This window comes from Peromyscus californicus, unplaced genomic scaffold (genome assembly GCF_007827085.1).
Source record: "Peromyscus californicus insignis strain IS unplaced genomic scaffold, ASM782708v3 Scaffold_15__1_contigs__length_86483966, whole genome shotgun sequence".
Classification (NCBI taxonomy): domain Eukaryota; kingdom Metazoa; phylum Chordata; class Mammalia; order Rodentia; family Cricetidae; genus Peromyscus; species Peromyscus californicus.
The window spans coordinates 27022471-27042087 of record NW_026294447.1 but is presented as its reverse complement, the minus strand read 5'-3'; the positions used below and the strand labels follow the sequence as shown (position 1 = coordinate 27042087).

General features: G+C 38.6%; 1 protein-coding gene across 4 annotated transcripts in view; it reads right to left on the bottom strand.

Moving 5' to 3' along the window:
- Window positions 1–19617, bottom strand: part of Ttc6 (tetratricopeptide repeat domain 6) — a 195196-nt gene that overhangs the window by 14895 nt on the left and 160684 nt on the right. For all 4 annotated transcript variants that reach the window (XM_052738582.1, XM_052738580.1, XM_052738578.1 and 1 more), the window contains 9 exons: window positions 19112–19194; window positions 17449–17525; window positions 16836–16996; window positions 15231–15365; window positions 14224–14373; window positions 13045–13185; window positions 11758–11871; window positions 6645–6764; window positions 2361–2434 (listed from right to left, as the gene is read on the bottom strand). In XM_052738582.1, coding sequence (XP_052594542.1) covers window positions 2361–2434; window positions 6645–6764; window positions 11758–11871; window positions 13045–13185; window positions 14224–14373; window positions 15231–15365; window positions 16836–16996; window positions 17449–17525; window positions 19112–19194 — 1055 coding nt within the window. The remainder of the gene's footprint in view (window positions 1–2360; window positions 2435–6644; window positions 6765–11757; window positions 11872–13044; window positions 13186–14223; window positions 14374–15230; window positions 15366–16835; window positions 16997–17448; window positions 17526–19111; window positions 19195–19617) is intronic.

The window sequence follows — 19617 nt, the reverse complement described above, 5'->3', positions numbered from 1 at the left end:
CAGCTGATGAGCACCTTAAAATCATCCCTGACTGAAAGCCACAGCCAGGCCAGGTGGCAGAGATGAAGACAAGGTGCCCCTCCCCCCATCCCCTCGCTTACTACACCACCAGACACAGGAGAAAATGACCTGGATGCTCTGTAGAAAAATCACCTCCATTTTCCTGGAGATGGGTCTGCCACCACATCCCTCTGGCTGGATTAAGCCCTAACATGGCAGTTATCCAGTGGAAAGATCTGGAAGAATATCTATATCACTTCAGAGTAAGTGTTTCTTGACCTATAAGTCATTAAGCATTGGCTGCCACATATACAAAGTACATTAAAAGTTTTCCTAAATAATTTTTTTTTACATGAACCTTAAAGTCACGTGACCGCTCTCAGGAGGAGCTCAAGCTTACAGTGTCTGCTCTGAGTCACCCACACAAGCCCACTGCATTTACAGTAATCACAGATGTGACCAGAGATGTCCTTCTGAACTGTACAAACAAATCACAAATACCTCCAAACACTGAAGAATGTGGCTTGTAGAGCTAAAGACTTAAAAATAGCTTACGCAAATACCAAAAGAAGTATGATAAATGTGTTTGCAATGTACAGCCAAGTAATAGCTATCATTTTTTAAAATACAAAGATGGCTTTTTCACTGGGATCTAAAAGTTCACATTACCACAACACTCTTGGTGATTAAATTGAGCAATAAGTAGGATATTCACCCTAAGGAATGTTGTCTCCTGGCATCCACAAGAGTAAGAGCTAGAAATATACAAAGAATGCTTCAAAGGTCAACTCCCTTAGTTCAAAGAACAAAGCCCTAAAATTTAAAGGTTTATAATTTTTATAAAACTTTCAGAGTTAAAAACTATGTTTTTCCTATCAAAAAAAAAAAATGTCAAAAGTAAGTTCCATAGTTGCAGGCCATTCTTCCACAGTGTAAGCATGTTGCCAAAATAATTTTTCTAAAAAAAATAGATAATCACTAAATATTCCTTGTTGTTAAAGTTCAGTAAAACTGTGAAAACTCAACACACACGGAATTAAAACTCTGAGCTGTGGAGGCTGTTGATTTAAATTCCTAGAGAACAATAGAGAGCCTAGAGAGCTGCTGAAGGTGGGTTATTTGGACCTGCACAGCAGTAGCCGCTTTAAGGAGGCTTGGCTGTTGTACCCCAAGATCGCACTTCATAAAGATGCGAGCCCAGCACAGGGAGGCACTGGCCAATCCTAACAGCTGTTAAATAGAAACGAGGCTGAGCGGAGTTGTGGGACGTTTCAAATGTTGACAGACGCAATGATCTCAGGCATTTTGGCCTGCACACGTCCACCAAAGTAAACACATCAGTCACCATTCCATTTCTTCTTAAGAATGACAAGTGCTTAAAGAGATGGACCGCACAAAGATCGATGCATCAAAACAGACAAAGGTATGACTGTGTATAATGAAAGGTCTGAGACCAAGTTTTAACCCCAAGGCATCTGCAGAATTTACAACCACTATATTACTTTTTCCTACAATAAAGAGCTTTACTTCCTGTGGGGAAATGTAGCTGTATATCTACATCCTGAAAAGGAAAATTAGAATGTCGGTTTCCCAAGTAATTCAAACTCTATGCTAGTCTTTTAAACCATGTATTGTCACAAACATGCCTCTATAATTTATGAATCACCCCAATTTACTCCTCCAAAGGAACTGGCATTCTTTCCCTTACCAAAAGTAATGGTACAAACTATTATTAAACAATAACATTGTTTCCATGTTAAAACCGCTGCAGTTGTTCTGAGGGTTGTGGGTTACTGTTGTTACTTCTAACTGTCCTTGTCTATAATGTGTTTGTATAAAAATCTCAGAAAGAGTTAACTCTTCAGTATTGAATTTTTGTAGATTTTAATATATTTTGTAGACATTTTCTTGGATTGTTTTCAGTAGTTTTAGATACATAAATATCTCTGATTGGTGCAAATTTTTCTTGAAAATATTTTAAAATCACTCTCCTTTCCAAGAAATGGGCTTTCTGAACAAATTATTTTATGACTAGATATTTCAAGGTATACATACATTTAATCAACCTTTTGTGCATAGGCTTCAATCAAACGAACATCTTCAGTGCATGGTATAAATATTTAATTGGTGATTTGGTACAAGTCAGTTTCTTAGAAGGCTCAAGGGTGTTACTGATAGGGTCCTCAGATTCATAGAAGGATTTTTTTATATGCCCATCACCATTTTTGTAGTCTATCACAGCCACACTTCCCTCCGTCCTTCCCGTTCCCTTTTGTCTTCTGGATGGGGCTGTAACTGGTTACGTCTGCTGACCCCGCCTCCTTGCTTGCTTCCCCTTTGACAACCATGGCGCTCCATACCTGTGGTGGCACATGGCCGTAGCTTGACAAAGGCTCACGCTAGTCTGGCTGATCAGTGCAGCTTGTTTATAATCCTGAAACAATTTTATAAGATCTTGTTAATTTGTCATGTATCTCCTTAAAACGTCCTTCTAACTCTGATTCCACTTAAGTATACAGCACATAAAGCATTAAACTAGACATCTTCCTAAGCTTTCGGTTTTTTTTCTTCACAGAATCTCATCTAATTAGAATGGATGGAACAAGGAATGCCAATCGTTATTAACATTCCGAGTCTGTGTGACTTGTATCCACCTTAAGAACAGGGACTTTTCCTGCGGTGCTGCTCTGTGGTATGTAACACAGTACCTCATTTACTTTCTTTTATTGTTTATACCACTGGAAACTTCCCTTCTTGGGCAGAAAAGAAAACTCCCCTGGAAAGAACCTTTGGAATTACATGACTTTTGGACAGTTAGGTGCCAGGCAGGTACGTGATGATAAAGCAGAACATGCACTGGTTAAGTTTGAACCTACTTCTGGGAGGAGGTGTATGATTCTGTGCAAGGATCCAGAAGCCCTCCTGAAGTGGGGAAATGGCAACTCTAACCCTAGGATGTGAAATTTAGAAAGCAAGCAGGACTGAATTTGAATGGCCCTGGAGAACAGGCTGTTTCAGAGAATTTTTTTAAAGTGCTGAGTCTGCAAGAGAGGCGGCCAAAATGGACCAGAAAATAAAAAATGTTGTCTGAAGCTTGGAATCACCTCAAAATCTTACAGAATTATTTTCAGCATGAAAGCAAATAAGAACAGTACTAAACTTGAATTCGTAATCAAATGATACCTATAAAACAAATGTCATGTTCATACGATATATTATATGCCTATGTAGTGACTATATATGACTTATTTTACTGGTTGCTATCGTGAGGCAAAACACCTTCTAAAGTAAGCACCCAGAACCTCCAAAAAAAAAAAAAATGGCCACGATCTTCCCGAGAGATGGGCATCAACAGGAATCTCCATGGGCATTTCTGGCTGTTACTTCACTTAAGTTAAGCTGAACCGTGGGGAGATGGTACGCTCTCCTGGCGTGGCAAAAGGAAATTCTTTCAAATGTGCTTCTTAAAAGTAGCCATCACCCTCTAGCCCCAGAAGGCACTGCTCAACTAGAGAGATCTTAACCACTCATTTCCCTCCCCTTCTCTTCTCACAGCTCCCCTGGTTGTCTTCAGAGGGAGAGCCTGCTTGTCTTAAGAAGTAGAATGGATTCTTTGCTATCCCTAGGGGTAAAAGATTGGGGAATAAGGTCAAATTGAAAACTTGGGGTCCCCATGAGAGAAAATGGCCTCATTACCAACCAGTCTCAAAGTGGGGATCCTACTCTTAAGACTGCGCAGCACATTTTCAGACTAAATGGAAGGATCTGGATGGAAATCAGAAATCTGCTATCTCATTAAATATAATCTAAGTAAGCAATCTACCAAGCATCTCTCGTTCTGTGTCTGAGAATCGTTACTCATCTCCTGTGGAAGCTTGCTGCCCTGATTTACCATGCTTCTCCCTCAACTCCCCTTCTCTGGGAACTACAGATGGCCACATCTTTCTTACTCCCGTCACCGCCAATGTACTTGAAATTGGAACTGATGCTGTCTCCAGATCCTCAAATTCTGCCAACTTACTACTTATTTAAACATGACCAGCTTTATTCTGTAATTTGTAAAGAGATCCAAAGGTGTATCTATGTCTATATTATTACTTTTATTCTTACTAAAGTAATTCATTATATTGTAGGTGGTATCTTATAGAACTATAGAATGCTAAACAGTGACCCTCTCTTCCACTTTTCCTTACTCCTAGTCCCACCCCTTAAGGACAACTAACTTTATATGTTACTCTGGTGTTTACCTTGAAACTCCTAAAAAACATGAGCGATATATCATATTTAGCGTTATTCACTCCTTACATCTGTGAGTTTAGCTCTCTGATGCCATCACTCCACACACTTGCCCCTATTCCATCATCTTTAAGTACCTGTGACAATGTGTTTTGGGGGGTACCAATTTTACATCCCTTAAATGTCTGATATTTGATCTACAGCTGCTCATATATATATTTAAATTTAAGGCACCAAACCCTTGAACAGTACCGTGTGACAACTAAATATTATGTCTATTTTTTGAATTCTCTTATTGAACCTATTTTTAATTCCTTTGTTTCACCTGGTAGATTTGTAAGAAGGAAAAGGCACGGGCAAATGCTCCTAATACAACATCAAGTACCACTAGCCCAAGCATTCCAGTCCAGATGCTTCCTGATTCAGCTGGTCCTGGGGACATCAGACAGTTGCCCACTATCTATCTAGCTCTCATGCCGCTTAAGGCTTCGATCAATTGATCCTTCCAAAAATCTTTTATCCTGTAGATAGGCTTTATGACTTTATCTTGGTATTTTTCTTATCACACACTCTTATAACCTTTATTGTTTCTTCTCTGTCTGCATCATTTATATGTTTTTATTTAATTCTTAGTGACTTGTTTTCTTTACACAAAGGATCACTACTTTACTTTTGTTTGCTTTCTTGTATAACTCTATCCACATCATTATATTTGAAGTGTATTTCTTGTACCCAGAATGTGCTAGATACTTTTCAAAATTCCCATCTGACATGCCATTCTTTTATTTGGTGACTTTTGACCATTTCTACTTAATATAACTATTGACATCATTGGATTTGAGTCTCATATCTTATTGCTTGTTTTCTGCTGGTCTCTTTGACATGTGTTTCTTTATCCTATCTCCAAATTTATTTTGAGGTCTTTTAATGTTTTTAATATCATATTTCAATTTTTCAGTTTTCTTTTGATTGAAAGACTATACTCAGTTAGAAATTTGGATTAAAGAAGGGCTTAGAGCTATAGTTCTGTTATGTGTATAGGGGAAGCTTGTGCATCTCCCCAGAGTAGGGCGGAAAGAGGCCTTACCAGAGAATAGAAAGAGGCCAGAGTGGACTGACTTCAGTGTAGAAAAGAAGACTGGTGATAAAGACTAAGTGAGTGTCAGTCACAGCAAGTAGAACCTTGAATTTAATGGTCAGGAATTCAGGTTTTGTCAGGTGGGATGGGTCACTGCAGGTTTGGGGCAAAGGAATGACTGAATCTGTTCTATGTTTTAAAGCAGTCTGTTTGACTGCTATGTGGAGAATTCACATGCCAGGGTAAGTGTGAAAAGGCAAAGCCAAGGGTACGCTACTTCAGCAGGCTAGGAGACAGAAAATTCTGTTCTGAGATCTGAGTTCAAATCTCGCCTGGGACTTCCCCGGTTGAGAAGAAAGTAGCAATTAGAACTGATACAGTTCAAAATTTGTTTCAGTGACAGAAAGAAGCAGCCTTGCTAATGAGTTAAATGTGTGGTAGGTGAAGAGGAGGTCAAGAGTAATTCTCTCCTGACTCCCCAAACATTAAAACTGCCTTGTAGGAAAGGACACGACATTTATAATCTAGTGGAACCTGAATTCAGATCCTGCCTGCCTCAGTACTTACTGCTCAGAGGTCTTATTTAACCTCTTTTGAATATTCATTTCCTTATCTCTAAGTTAAAATTATAAATTTGCACCATTGTCAAAGCTGGAATGTAGCAAGGAAATATTTCATTATATAAGGTTATATAGATGTAACAAATACATAAAATGACCATCACTACAAATGGATATTCCATATTTGTCTTGTTTCTAAATTTTAATTCCAAAAATTACTGTCAAGTTATAATAAACATTAAAAATGAGAATTGCAAACTATATTTATTCTATAATGCAACAAATTGAAAACTGCCTGTTTCTTTCCACTATGCTTCCATAAATTCCAGTCGTGAAGGCCTAGTCTTAAAGGCTGAAAAGGATGTTCTCAGTAGCCCATTCTACACACCTATGTCCTACCCAGTTTGAAACAGATTTATTTTGATAAATTTCAAGAGGAGAAGGAAAACTGTGAGTGAGAAAGAACATTATAGAACAGAATAAAATACGTACAAATAATTTTGTTAATTGAATTTTCTATGTACTTCCTTTGGGAGATGATAGTCTTAATTAAAAAATATTAATATATTAACCATTCAGCTGTAATTAAAATGAAGGGAAAGTACTTACTTAGGTTTCATAAAAATTCCATTAGTTATCCCAGATATTTCAATACAGTTCTTACTAACACTGTCACTCGTTAACACAGCTATTCTGTAGCAATACATACTAGTTTCTGAGGCTGTGTGAAATCGAGTAGGTCATTTGCCCACATCCATAGGAAGGCTCACCTCTAGCGCAAAGCCATACTGCTTTAGTTCAGTGTAGATGAGTCCACGGTTAATGAAGGTATTTAATGCTATTCTTTCTCCCGCATCAAGAAGCAGCACAATGCCATAATCTCTTAGAGCCTAAAAAGAAAACAGTCACTTAGAGCCACGGTGCAACTCTTTAGAGCCTTGCTTATGCCCCATTGCCCTGGGACAAATATGCTTCTACCCAGAGTGGGATCTCAGGATCAATTCTGGAATGTGACTTAAGTCTAGGCTCAACTTGAAGTTTCCTTTTAGCTATAGTATTATGACTAGTGCTGATTTTAAATAAGTACTCACTATGTGTGTAGTCCACATGCCATCTGTTTGCCATGCATGCTCATATGCATTGCATACTTTGGAAGGAAGGGACTCAACACCCCGCCCCCCCCACACACACATACAACATACACTCACACACACACTGGATACTTTCACCAACTATCACATTCACATGAAAGCCAAGTGGAGTTTCTTGTTTGAAATTTAAATTCTTTTTGAAATTTCATTGACTTCCTCACTGCAGTCTAAACTGCAGGAGGCAAGTGCTTCATCTTTTCATCACTGTAAATCTAGTGACAAAGCATCTTGCCTTCACATAACAGGCATTTGGTAAATTTTAATCAAAGGGAAAAAAACACAAATTTATCAAACGAATAAACCACAATGAAAAGGGATCACAACAAGACTGAACAGGGAAACAGGGAAGTTTGCAGTATGTTGATAAATCGACTAATTGTTTTTAAAGAAAGCAACCTGAGCTCGAAGAATGAATCCACTGATGAGGAATCACTTCCTCTTAATTTTTTCCATTGACTGAGGAGGCAAAGCTTCACTGATGCCGCCTCTGCACTAAGCACTAATGGGTGCATGCTTCTACATTATTTTTAGTGGATGATTTGTTCAAAAGAGCCACATGGTTGGTCAAACAAGGCTCATTCGTGACTACAGTATCAGCTGACTGTAGAAGGCAAATAAACAGAATTTAACTTTCTGCCCACTTGCCCTTCTCTCCTATTTCCCAGCATGTGTGTCCAAAGATACTGTACAATTAGAGACCTTATATGTATCCTATGATATAAATATCAATATTGCTGGCATATAAAATATTTAGCAGTACTTGAAGAACCACCTACACTGTTCATTACACCTTGTCTGGCTCACTACTTCTGTGGACTCACAGAACACAGAGTGTGTAGGATGCCCTAGAGTGCCATCAAGCAGCTGAACATGAGAAAAGATTAAGTGAGAGTTCATGGAAGCTCAGGGTGAGTGGTGGAGATGAGAACTTGGAAGGTGCCTTCTGGTTTGGTTTTTCTTTGTTTTACTGACCCTTGAGATAGAGAGGGTCATACCATGTAACTCTACCCGGTCAGAACTTGCTTTGGAGACCACATTAGCCTTGAATTCATGATCCTGATGCCTCAAATCTCTACAATCTGAAATTGCAGACATTTCCCACTTTGTCTAACCTAAAAGTTTTGGTTAAGACAGCAAGAGCCATAGCTTTCTCTGAATTTGTATCATCAGTTGCTGTTACTAGATTCTGAGTTTAAGAAAAGTAGCTTAACTTGAAGTCTGTTTCCTCAGCTAAAAAAACTAGAATATGCTGTGGGATGTCTTTCTGTACGCTGTGAATATGTGTTGCTCTGATTGATTGATAAATAAAGCCGTTTGGCCAATGGCAAGGCAGAATAAGGTTAGGCGGGACATTCAAACTGAAGAGACAGAAGAAGAAAGGAGAGTAAGGGAAGACGCCAACCCGCCGCAGCAAGGAGCAACAAGATGCCAGCAGACCGGTAACACCACGGCCACGTGGCAACATATAGATTAATAGAAATGGGTTGAGTTAAGTTATAAGAGCTAGCTAGCAAGAAGCCTGACCCATTGGCCACACAGTCTGTGTGTTTACTTGGGACCAAGGGGTTGAGGGAATTGGGTGGGAATGATTCGTCCTGACCGCAGGTGGGACAGGTCTGGATAAACTTCTGGCTACAAGAATATTAAATTTTAATACATTTTAGAGTTCACTTACAAATATTGCAGGAGTGTGAGGTCAAAATTTGCACATGAAAGATATCATTGGAATCTATTTTAGAACTTCTGAATCAACTAGCTTGTAAGATTGCGTGAGTTGGCTGTTTGAAACCTGGGGCCTATGCAGGATCGCTTGGCTTGGCCTGGGAGGAGGGGACTGGACCTGCTTGGACTGAGTCTACCAGGTTGATCTCAGTCCACGGGGGAGGCTTTGCCCTGGAGGAGGTGGGAATGGGGGGTGGGCTGGGGGGAAGGTGAGGGGGGCGGGGAGCGGGAGCGGGAGAACAAGGGAATCCATGGCTGATATGTAGAACTGAATTGTATTGCAAAATAAAAATAAAAATAAAAATAAAGATTGCCAAAGAGGTGTCTTGGTGACTAAAAGCCCTGGCTGCTCTTCCAGAGAACCCTGGTTTGATTCCCAGCGCCTATATGACAATTCGCAACCGTCTTTAACTCTAGTCTCAGGAGATCCAACTTTTCTGATCTCTGTGGGTACTGCGTGCACATGGCACATAGACATATATGCAGGCAAAACACTCATACAATTTACAATAATGATAACAAAAACAAAGAAAGAAAGAAACCAGTGCAGAAATTCCTTACCACATGTTCCCAAGGCCAACACAGCAGAGCATTTGGAGGAAAAAAAAAAAAAGTGTGCACAGTACAAATTCTCCATTCTCCTGCTTCAGGCCCTATGGAAACTTTGACCTTTCGCTAGTCATGACCGACTGCCAGTCTTAGAAGTGCCTTTATCCCCTTAGTAAACCCATTCTTTTCCTTCTACTATCTACATGTGTAGCTGTCCAAATCTGTGTTTAGGGGCACAAGAATCTGGAAATCCCAATGGTGCTCACCATTCCTCAATTTCTGCCTAAAACAGAAATGCTTTGGCTTTATAGTGATACAGTGTGTAGCCTGGTGCTTGCCATACAATAAGCCATAAATAGGAGGCAACGGCTACTGTTTTCATTATTATAGAATTGTAGAGTCAAAAGCCACCATGCTGTTCTAAGACTATGAGAACCTGCTGAATGGAGGAAACTGACGACCAGAAAACCAGCCTGATAGAACCATGATATGCATAAAGGCTCCTCTGCGGGCAATGAAAGAAGAAATTAAGCATGTAAGCTGCCTTCTTCCTGTCTAACTTCATGATCCGCTGGCTGTAGGAGTCGATCTGACAAGCTACTTGATCCAGAGATCCTAAAATAGATTCCAATGTCCACTTTTGTCTGAATATATTTTTGTAACTTTTCAGAGGCGGTAAAAGACAGCAAAATTGAAAAAAAAAAACTGCCTTTGGAGATTGTAGTTGGTTCAATTTCATTATACTTCTTCAGCTTTGTGTCTCAATAATACATATTTTGGGTTTGCTATTGTTTAAGTGTTATGCCTGAAAATGACAAATGATGACTACTTTCAAGTTATTCAAAATTCAAACAAAAAAAAATTCACCATGCTCAGATTTTAGGAAACTCTATCCATAAAGAATGCCTAAGTATGTCAGCCCAGTGACGGAAGGAATGCAGAAAAGCGGGTGAAAGTCGGCAAAAGGGGAGCTGGTGACACTTTGAAATGACATGCCGTCCAATCTGTAGTCAGATGGCTTTCCAAAGCTACCCCGGGATGGTGAACCTAGAAGGAAACAAAGGTGTGGATACCAGCACAGGTTTCCAGCTCCCTGTGGGACCTGGGTAAATTCTGTGGCCTCTCCCTACTCTCGTTTCCTTGTTACCTGTAAAATGAGCAGATGAAATGTTCTGGGGTCCTGGCATCTTGAAAATTACCAATATTTTGCAACCCTATTTTGGTCCCGTTTATTCAGAGTCGTTTACGTGGTCTTCATTTACCTAGAACTGGCTTTTCCGCATAACTGAGATAACAGGTGGGAGTCCCTTCCTTGCCCAGCCCATTGTGTTTGGCCTGAGCTTACCTTCAGGCAGGAATGTGGGGTGTAAGGAAGGTCCTCAAAGGCACCTGCTTGGGAGGTCCCTGCTAAATGACCCTCTAGCTAGCTCCTTTAGCAACTGCCTTGTTAAAAATTAATGATTCGTTTGTCTACATCTGTAGAGGAAGACAAACTTGCTAGGCTAGCTGTCAGGAATGTTACATTCTTCTGCTGGACAGGAGGTTCCTCAGCCTCTGTCCTCCCTGTGACTTCCAAATCTCTGGAAGCTGTAAGCAGCCTTAGCTGAGTTTTACAGACTGAGGAGTGTGTCCACCTAGATCAGTGGGAGTGCAAAGTCTACCGAAAGAACTCACTGCTGCTATGGAAATGGCAGACATGAGAAAGGAGAGACCAGTAGACAGGGGAAGGAAGCAAGAGCAGGGGACAAAACACAAGGAACTTGCAGGTGGGTGATCGCACTGAGCTGATTCTCATTGACATCAACCATATTGACAAAGGATGAGGCTGTAACAGCGGCAAGATTAGAAATCACAAATGAGTTTGACAGCGAAATATGGTTGCCGTAGCAAGTTTTGTAGCACATGAGCAAATCCCTGTCAACGGTCCCTGCAGGTGGAACACATGACTGTACTCTTCACTGCATGTATAGTCTCAGAATTCTACAACAAATACCTCCATGAGCTGTTCCAGCTTGGGTCCAAGTTGTAAAACAGTATTGCTAGTGATCACTTCTACAAAATTATGTACGGCAGTGGATCAGTAAAACATTTACTCAGATGATACTTACAGAATGTATCCTAATTTATACAGGCATTTAAATAATTGTACAGGCATTATAAAATGAATTGACAGTACAGAAACTGCATAAGATAATTTAGCACTAGGAAAGAAATCAATATCATTCTGAAATGGTTCTTCATGGTTTGTGAAGTTTTATGTGTGTATTTACGTAGGAATTATTTTCCAAGATTATAGCAGAAATAAGAAGAAAATACAGGTGCTTTAAACATGTTTACAAATGTTTTAACATGCTGCTTATGAAATATTGTTTATTGATTGCTTGTCTAAGTCAAGGAGCCACTGAATGCATGTTGCATCTCGAATGCTTTAAATCTGTCATTTACTAAAACGGTTATTTACCATCTGAAGTTCCCTTATCTTGGTGTAACACAACGCTCGGTTATAAAATGCTGCGTAACTGTTCTTGTCCATGTTGATGGCTGTAGTTAAATCTGCAATAGCTAGCTGGTAACTCTACAAGGAAAAAGAAAGAGTGAGTTAGAAAGATAAATCATAATAGAAAAGTTCAATCATAAAATAAATGCGCCAGCCTGTCAGTGTTTGAAGTGTTCCTTTAAGATTCTATGTATCATCTTTAAAATTAATACAATGAAGCTAATCTTTCACATAGTCCACTAGGAAGATCTTGGCAGGGATTCTTACAGTTCTTTCACCTCACAAATAAAACTTCACTTTACAAATAAAATTAAGGATGTCAGTAACTTAAATGTAAGCAATTATGGGCTAGAGAGATGGCTCAACAGTTAAGAGCACTGGGCTGATATTCCAAAGGACCCAGGTTCAATTTCCAACACCCACAACTCACAAATGCCTGTAACTCCAGTTCCAAGAGATCTAGCACCCTCTTCTAGGCTCCACAGACACCGCACACGTACAGTGCACAAACGTACACACAGGCAAATGCTCATAAATATAAAATAAAAATAAAATCTCAATAAAAATTAATTTAAGCAAATATTACACAATGTTGCCATATGGCTTGGAGAAAACAGTACTGGTTGTAAAAGGCAAGCAATCCATAGTCCTCTGGTGACTACTGAAGGGCTGACTTACTTCTGCCAGTCACACTGTGGTATCACACAGTCACAACGTTTTCTACTCACATTCACTCTCTCATCCCCTTCCATTCTACTCTGATACCTTATGTCACCATTTCTGAACATAATAATAATGGACATGCAATGCAAGGTCTCACCTTTGCTTTAAGGTGCTAAAGGAAAGTATTCCATATGCAACAGTAATGAAGAGAAGCCAAAACTACAATCAGGGAGAGAGAATCATTCCACGCAGCATCAGATACCACAATCTTTCACTCAGGAATTTCTATTTAGGAAACTCAAGCAATGATTTTGTTCTCACCACATATAAATGCATTATTTAACATGAATAGTACAATATATAAACATTTCAAAAGTCCAACAATCAAGTAATTAAATATAAATCATGGTGGGATATTATGTATCATGTGTATTTAAAGATTAAGTCCAGAAAGCAGAGAACACCATAATTATATAAATAGCACACTCTCACGTCATATATCCGAGGAATTGTAGAAAGTGAATGCCCAGTTAACAAGCAGAGAAACCTCAGCTCTAAACTCCCAGTAACTTGGCAGGAATGGCTTACCCTGTTGTAGTATTTCAGAACTCCTCTGCAGATGTAGGCACGTACACTCTTCGGGTAAAGTCTGATGGCCTCGTTACAATTCAGAATTGCCTTGGAGTATCTGCCCTTTAAACCATAATAGGCTACTCGGCATAGATATGCCTTTTCAGAGAAGGAGAAAATCAGAGATGGATGTTTTAGTAAAATTGTCAGTTCTACCAGAATACAGGGAACTTCAAACAAGTCTATGATACCTAAAGACAATATTAAAATATAGTTTTCCCCATTTCTTTTCATTAAAAAGTTAAAAATACAGCATAATTGAAATAACTTTACAGGGGCCATACTTATGGCTACTACTTAGATTCAGTAATCATTAGCATGTAGCCTACTGTGTTAGCTTTCTCCATTTTTTTCCCTAAACTATTGAAAAACAAGTTGCATACATCATAATTCTTCACCTCATTCCTTTAGTATGAGTCTCCTGTGAAAAAAAGACATTGCCCTACATAACCACACCAACATTATTTATCTAGGATAGTTACTAATAATTCCCTAAAATTATCTAGTATTTAATCAACTCAAATTTAATTTAAAATCAAGAGCCAGTCAAATTTCATCTACTAAATTTTTTGTTTCCCTTTAAATCTATTAGGAGACAAAAATCCATTGATATGAAAGCAATAAACAAATAAAATTTATTGTATATAAATTAAAATTCCTAACAAATAAGTTAATGTATTTGAAATATTTACATATATCACGATTCTCAAAATATTGTTAAAAATGCAGTATTTATGTTAAAAAGTAATACACTCATTCCAAAGAAGAATACAAAAATTTAGATTGTTAAAATATAGTTAAGTGGTGTCAGATATGATAGCACCCATCTGTAATCTCTAAACTTGAGAGGCAGAGGCAGAAGGGTCAAGAGTTCAAGGTTATTTCCTGCTACCTAGTGAGTTCAAGGTCATTCTGTGCTCCGTAAAATGCTGTCTAAAAAAAAAAACAAAAGAAAGGGTGAAAGGAGAGGGGATGGAAGAGGAGAAAGAGGAGAGAGAGAGAGAGAGAGAGAGAGAGAGAGAGAGAGAGAGAGAGAGAATTGCTCTTGCTTTTTATTACCAATTACATACAAACTATTCAGTAGCATCACCAAAACTAACCTATTCTTCCAGTCGCTGATGTCATTTATTTAAATACCTGGTAATGTTTGGGATTGAGAGTAATCGCTCGATTAAAATCCAGAATTGAGTTCTCTTTGTTGAGTTTCACTTTACAAAGTCCCCGGTGATAAAAGGCTTCTGCAAACTCAGGATTCGCTTTCACAGCTTTTGTCAAAGAGTCAAAAGCCTGGAAGAATGTGTTGAAGCACACACCACTCAGTGACAGAACACACGAATTCAGAAGATGAATAAAGTACGGACACGCTACTGAAAAGCTTCACTCGAGGATTCTTTGGGGGAGAGGGACTATTTAAAATACATTCTCCCAAAGAACCTTGTGGAACAAACAAGTATAATCCTTAGAAATAAGTCAGACTTATAATTAAAGGTCCCATTATTTCCAGATAAATAGCTATATAATCCATGTTGTTAGATAACAGTACTTTGAGGTTTAATTTCAACCATTATTCTTTGGATTTCATTAATTCAAAGAAACCACAGACAGCAGCATTCATTTCTCCTTTCTGGTCCAAGAACTACAGCAAAAACATAGTTGTTCAGTTTCAGGATAAAAGGGTGCCACAATTCCCCAATGTATCTAGTCATCATAATCAATTTAAATCTGATTTGAATTCTTCAGTTATCAGTAAGGAAAGTCATAGAATGTTCTAATCATCATCCATTTAGTCTGCAGCACATTAAAATATTCAATTTAACTACTTATAATTTAATAAATCTAATTAGTATGATGACATTATTTTCCTGCAATAATTTCCTACAGTTAGATTTACTATTTTGGTGAGAAACATATATTAGCTTTAAAATATTATTGGCAAATTAGTGTCAAATAAAATGTGCTGATATTTAATTTAAAACAATTCATGGGAATTGCAGGTGCAGACTACCGGTTATGAGCCAAGCTTTAGAAGCAGTTTTGGTCAGTTGACTTCTTGCATTATTGTGGGTAGCCTTCAGAAACAGAACTGATGCAAGCAACCAGTTTGGGAAGTCACAAATAATCGCTGCTTCTAAGCTCACGGATACCATTTGTAAGTTGCCTTCCTCCATGTAGCAAAGACCCAGGTTATACAGACACTCTGCTGAAACAGAAACAGCACTCGGTCCTTTGTCAGAAGCTGAAAACATTTCCAAAGCCTTCTTAAATATTCTCACAGATTCCTGTAAGAATAAGAACAAAGGAAAGAGATGAAAGGGATGTTTTCACTGGTTATTTGTTCAACATCACAACCTTAAATGTGAAGAGAACTCAGAACCCACAGCACCTGGGCCCTCATGTCATGCAAATGCACACAGATCTAACGAGGACACAAATGTCCTTATACAACTGGAGGACCCTTTTCTGGAGGATGAACCCAGCAAGTTCCACCCAGGGGCCATCCTACACACTAGATCTGAAGCAGGTTTGCATACATGGATTTTTGTAACTAGAACTTCTAAATTCTAACATCAGACTTGAACTCGTGGACCATTTGCTAATAATTACCTGGTTATTACCCTGATGACATGTTGGGAAGTTAGCAGGCAATAGAAGTATTGATGATACCTGATACAATTAGTCTGCTTTACTCTTAATGGGATTCAACTAGTTCTAGAAAACAAGTTTCATCAAAAGTTACCCATATAAATTTAATAATGTTTTTATTGGAACCCATTAATGATAAAGAAGTTTAATTTCCCAGATGTCATTTACTAATTAACAAATCATCATATGAATCTAAACACAAATATCAAGTTTAAACACATTTGTTGTTACTGTCTGTCTATCTCTGTTTCTCTATCTCTGTCTCACTATCTCTATCTCTCTATCTCTGTCTCTATCATCCCTCTGTCTCTGTCTCTATCACTGTCTCTGTCTATCTCTCTCTATCACTACCTCCATACTGGTTTCTGGAGAAGTCATTTTTTTTTTTTTTTGGTTTTTCGAGACAGGGTTTCTCTGTGTAGCTTTGCGCCTTTCCTGGAACTCACTCTGTAGTCCAGGCTGGCCTTGAACTCACAGAGATCTGCCTGCGTCTGCCTCCCGAGTGCTGGGATTAAAGGCATGCGCCACCACTGCCCGTCGAGAAGTCATTTTCTTGAGAACTTTGAAGACCTTTCACATATCCCACAGGCATTCATTCCCCAGGTGGACAAAGTCACACCCACTCATTTTTACATGAGATTCCTGCTCTACTTGGGCTTCTGCTGGGGTCCCTAAAGAACAACACCCATAAACTTCTAGAAATCCTCTGATTTGGTTATATTTTATAAGGCATATCTTTAAACATCTACCTCACTGCTCAGTTTAGAGCTCTTGCCACATTCTTGGGTATTTATTACAGTAACAACATAGTTACAGATGCTAAAATTTGTATTCTTTACCCATCGCTGAAAAAAAAAAAGTGACTTTGAAATGTGTTTCCACAGTGAGGTGTCTGTGCATAGATTAACTGAGTCTTTTGTTCTAAGTTCCACAGGCCACAGAGGTGCTAGTTAGGTGGTATTCCCATCTGACAGCTCAGATAGGGAAGTATCTTCTTCCAAGGCCGTATCATTTCATTTTGTAAAAATACTTAAATGGCACTCCCTGAGTATAGCATGTACATTCCATTACTAAGTTTAAGAAACATCAGTCAACAGATTGTTCACCTTGATTTTCTTAGCCTTCATTTGGGCTTTTGCCAAGAGTGCTAAAGTGGAGATCTCTGGTCTACTGGCTATGACCCCTTCCAAGACGTGAATGGCCTTGTCATGGTTTTCACAAAAGGAGTAAATGAGTGCTTGCTGTATTGGTGTCAGCTCAATGAGACCTGAAAGCAAAGGGGAGTTCATCAGGGTCTCTGCTGGGTAGCAAGGGTTTAGAATGTAATCATTTTAAGGGAGTCATTCAGTATCATATTTTTACAACATCAAATGACAAATCAACACCATATCAAAACCTTCTATTAACATAAAACAAAGTTATTACAATTACAAACCAAAAAGAGTAAAATTATAAGCCTGAGATATATATATATATATATATATATATATATATACAGATAGATATAGATATAGATATAGATATAGTGAGTGCTCTCACAAACTTCTCCAAACTCTGAATCACTATACAAGCTGATTATGTAAAAGTAAAGACTGAATTTTCAGACTCTTTGTCTTTCAAGTGAATTCTTCATCTATCAATATCAATATATAGGTATTACAAATAGTAAAAAAAATGGAGAAATATTTAACATTTTTATTTTGAATTAGCTGTATTTACCTTTGTTCATTTCTGCTACTTGATAAATAGTGAGCTTTGCAAGATCATGACACTTCATCATAAGAAGGTATTGTCCCCTGGAAGAAATGACAGCTTTCATTCTAAGCAGAGAAAAGGTAATTAGTCTGTGGGCTTTTAAAACTTTTACTGGGTTCGTTGACAGTTTCATGTGTGTATAAAGTACATTCTGATTACGGTAGACCCATACTTTTCTCATCTCCCTCCCCCCCACGTCACCTCCCTTCTTCCTGATGGCCCTGTTTCACACTCACTCTTTTTCTGCTCTGCTCTTGTCGTTTTAAGACTCACTGTTTAACCAGCATCCTCCATGTGACCATGGGTTTAAAACTCATTGAAACATGGGCTCCTCGGTTGGGCACCCAACTGAAACAAATGATTGCTTTCCCCCAGAATCTATCAGTAGCCAGTTTAGTTCAACAGGGTAAAATGGGGTCCTTTAAACCCCTCCAGATCACGAGTGACTGTTGATTGCCCAGTCTTGTGTGGGTTCATTGCAGACAGCCACAGCTGCTGTGAGGCTGTGACTGAAATGGTTGTGCCATGCCCAGAAGATAACATTTCACAGACGTTCTCCCCATCTTCCAGATCTTAAAGTCTTTCCACCCAGCAATTCTATGATAATCCCTGAGCCTGAGAGGGGGTGGTATAATCATCCTGTTCAGAGCTAAACACTCATTCATCGAAGTAAGTATTCAAAGTAAAGTTAATAATGTTACTTAACTTTTTATGATTATAAAACATTCACTCATTTATACAAGTATACATAAAATCCATTTTAAAATTATAGAGTTGTTTGTTTTGTTTTGGCTTTTGGTATTTTGAGGCAGGGACTCTCTATGTAGTGCTGGCTGTCTTAGAACTTGCTATATAGACTAAGCTGGCCTTGAACTCAGAGAGATCATCTCTCTCTCTCTCTCTCTCTCTCTCTCTCTCTCTCTCTCTCTCTCTCTCTCTCTCTCGTGTGTGTGTGTGTGTGTGTGTGTGTGTGTGTGTGTGTGTGTGTGTGTGTTTCTCTCTCTGTCCCTCTCTTCTCTACCTCTCTGACTCTCTACCTTTTCCTCCAAGTGCTGGGATTAAAGGCATGCACTACCATCCCTGGCAAAATTAAACAGTTTTTAAAAGTCCAAAAACACAAAGTGCTAAAACACAAAATATATCTTTATCAGAAAATATGTCCCATTGCATTTTCCCAGGCCTATTAATCTTGAGACATTATATTTTGGAGATCAGTATCTTACAAAAGGTCTCTATAGCAAATTCTACTAAATTGGAAATACAGTTTTGAGTGTTACATTTTTTTATCCAATTGGCAGAGGGTTCAATTTAGTACTGTGGATACAAACAGAACCAATGATCAAAAGGTACTTACTCTGAGGGGGTATTGCTGTCTATATAGCAAGTCATCTAGAAAGGTATCCAAGACCCTCACTCTCAGAAACTGTTCTTCAGTGTAAGAGTACAGCAAAGGGAATGGTATGGTTGTCTTAACATTTAAATAAAAACAAGAAATGCATGTTGAGAGGTAGATGTTGTTTGGAGATTAGATGTAAAATAAGGAGACTGGAAGAGTAAATAGTGGGGTTCCAAGAGTTCGCTAAGATGTCCAGTTACCCCAGGAAGAATTCAGTTTCTGTGCTCATACCTTATTATGTAGAGCTGGATTCCATCTGGCTGGAGGTGGATAGCCCGGGATAATTCACACACCGCCTTTTTCAACTTGTGCAGCTGTTGAGTGACAAACAGGAATGTGTAGTCTAGTTGAAGCGTCACCTTCTGATGTCTAGCCCCTCCCACAACTTCTGGCAGAACTTTTGTAGAATCTCATCCAAAAATACTCGATTTTCCTTTCTGCTTGTTTTTAGTTATTTCTTTTATTTTTTGAGGTTATAACATAATTACATCTTTCCCCCTCCCCTTTCTACCCTCCAAATCCTCCCATATAACCCTCCTTACTCTTTTTCAAATGCAAGGCCTCTTTTTTCATTAATTGCTGTTACATATGTGTGTGTATAAATACAAAACGTATACATACTTTCCTTAATTCACCAAAGCAAATATAATTCACAAAATCAAAAAAGGAGTCTTATGATTCAATGTCTTTGGTTTTTTGAATTATTTATCTTTAAAGAATGGTCACAAATACCCATT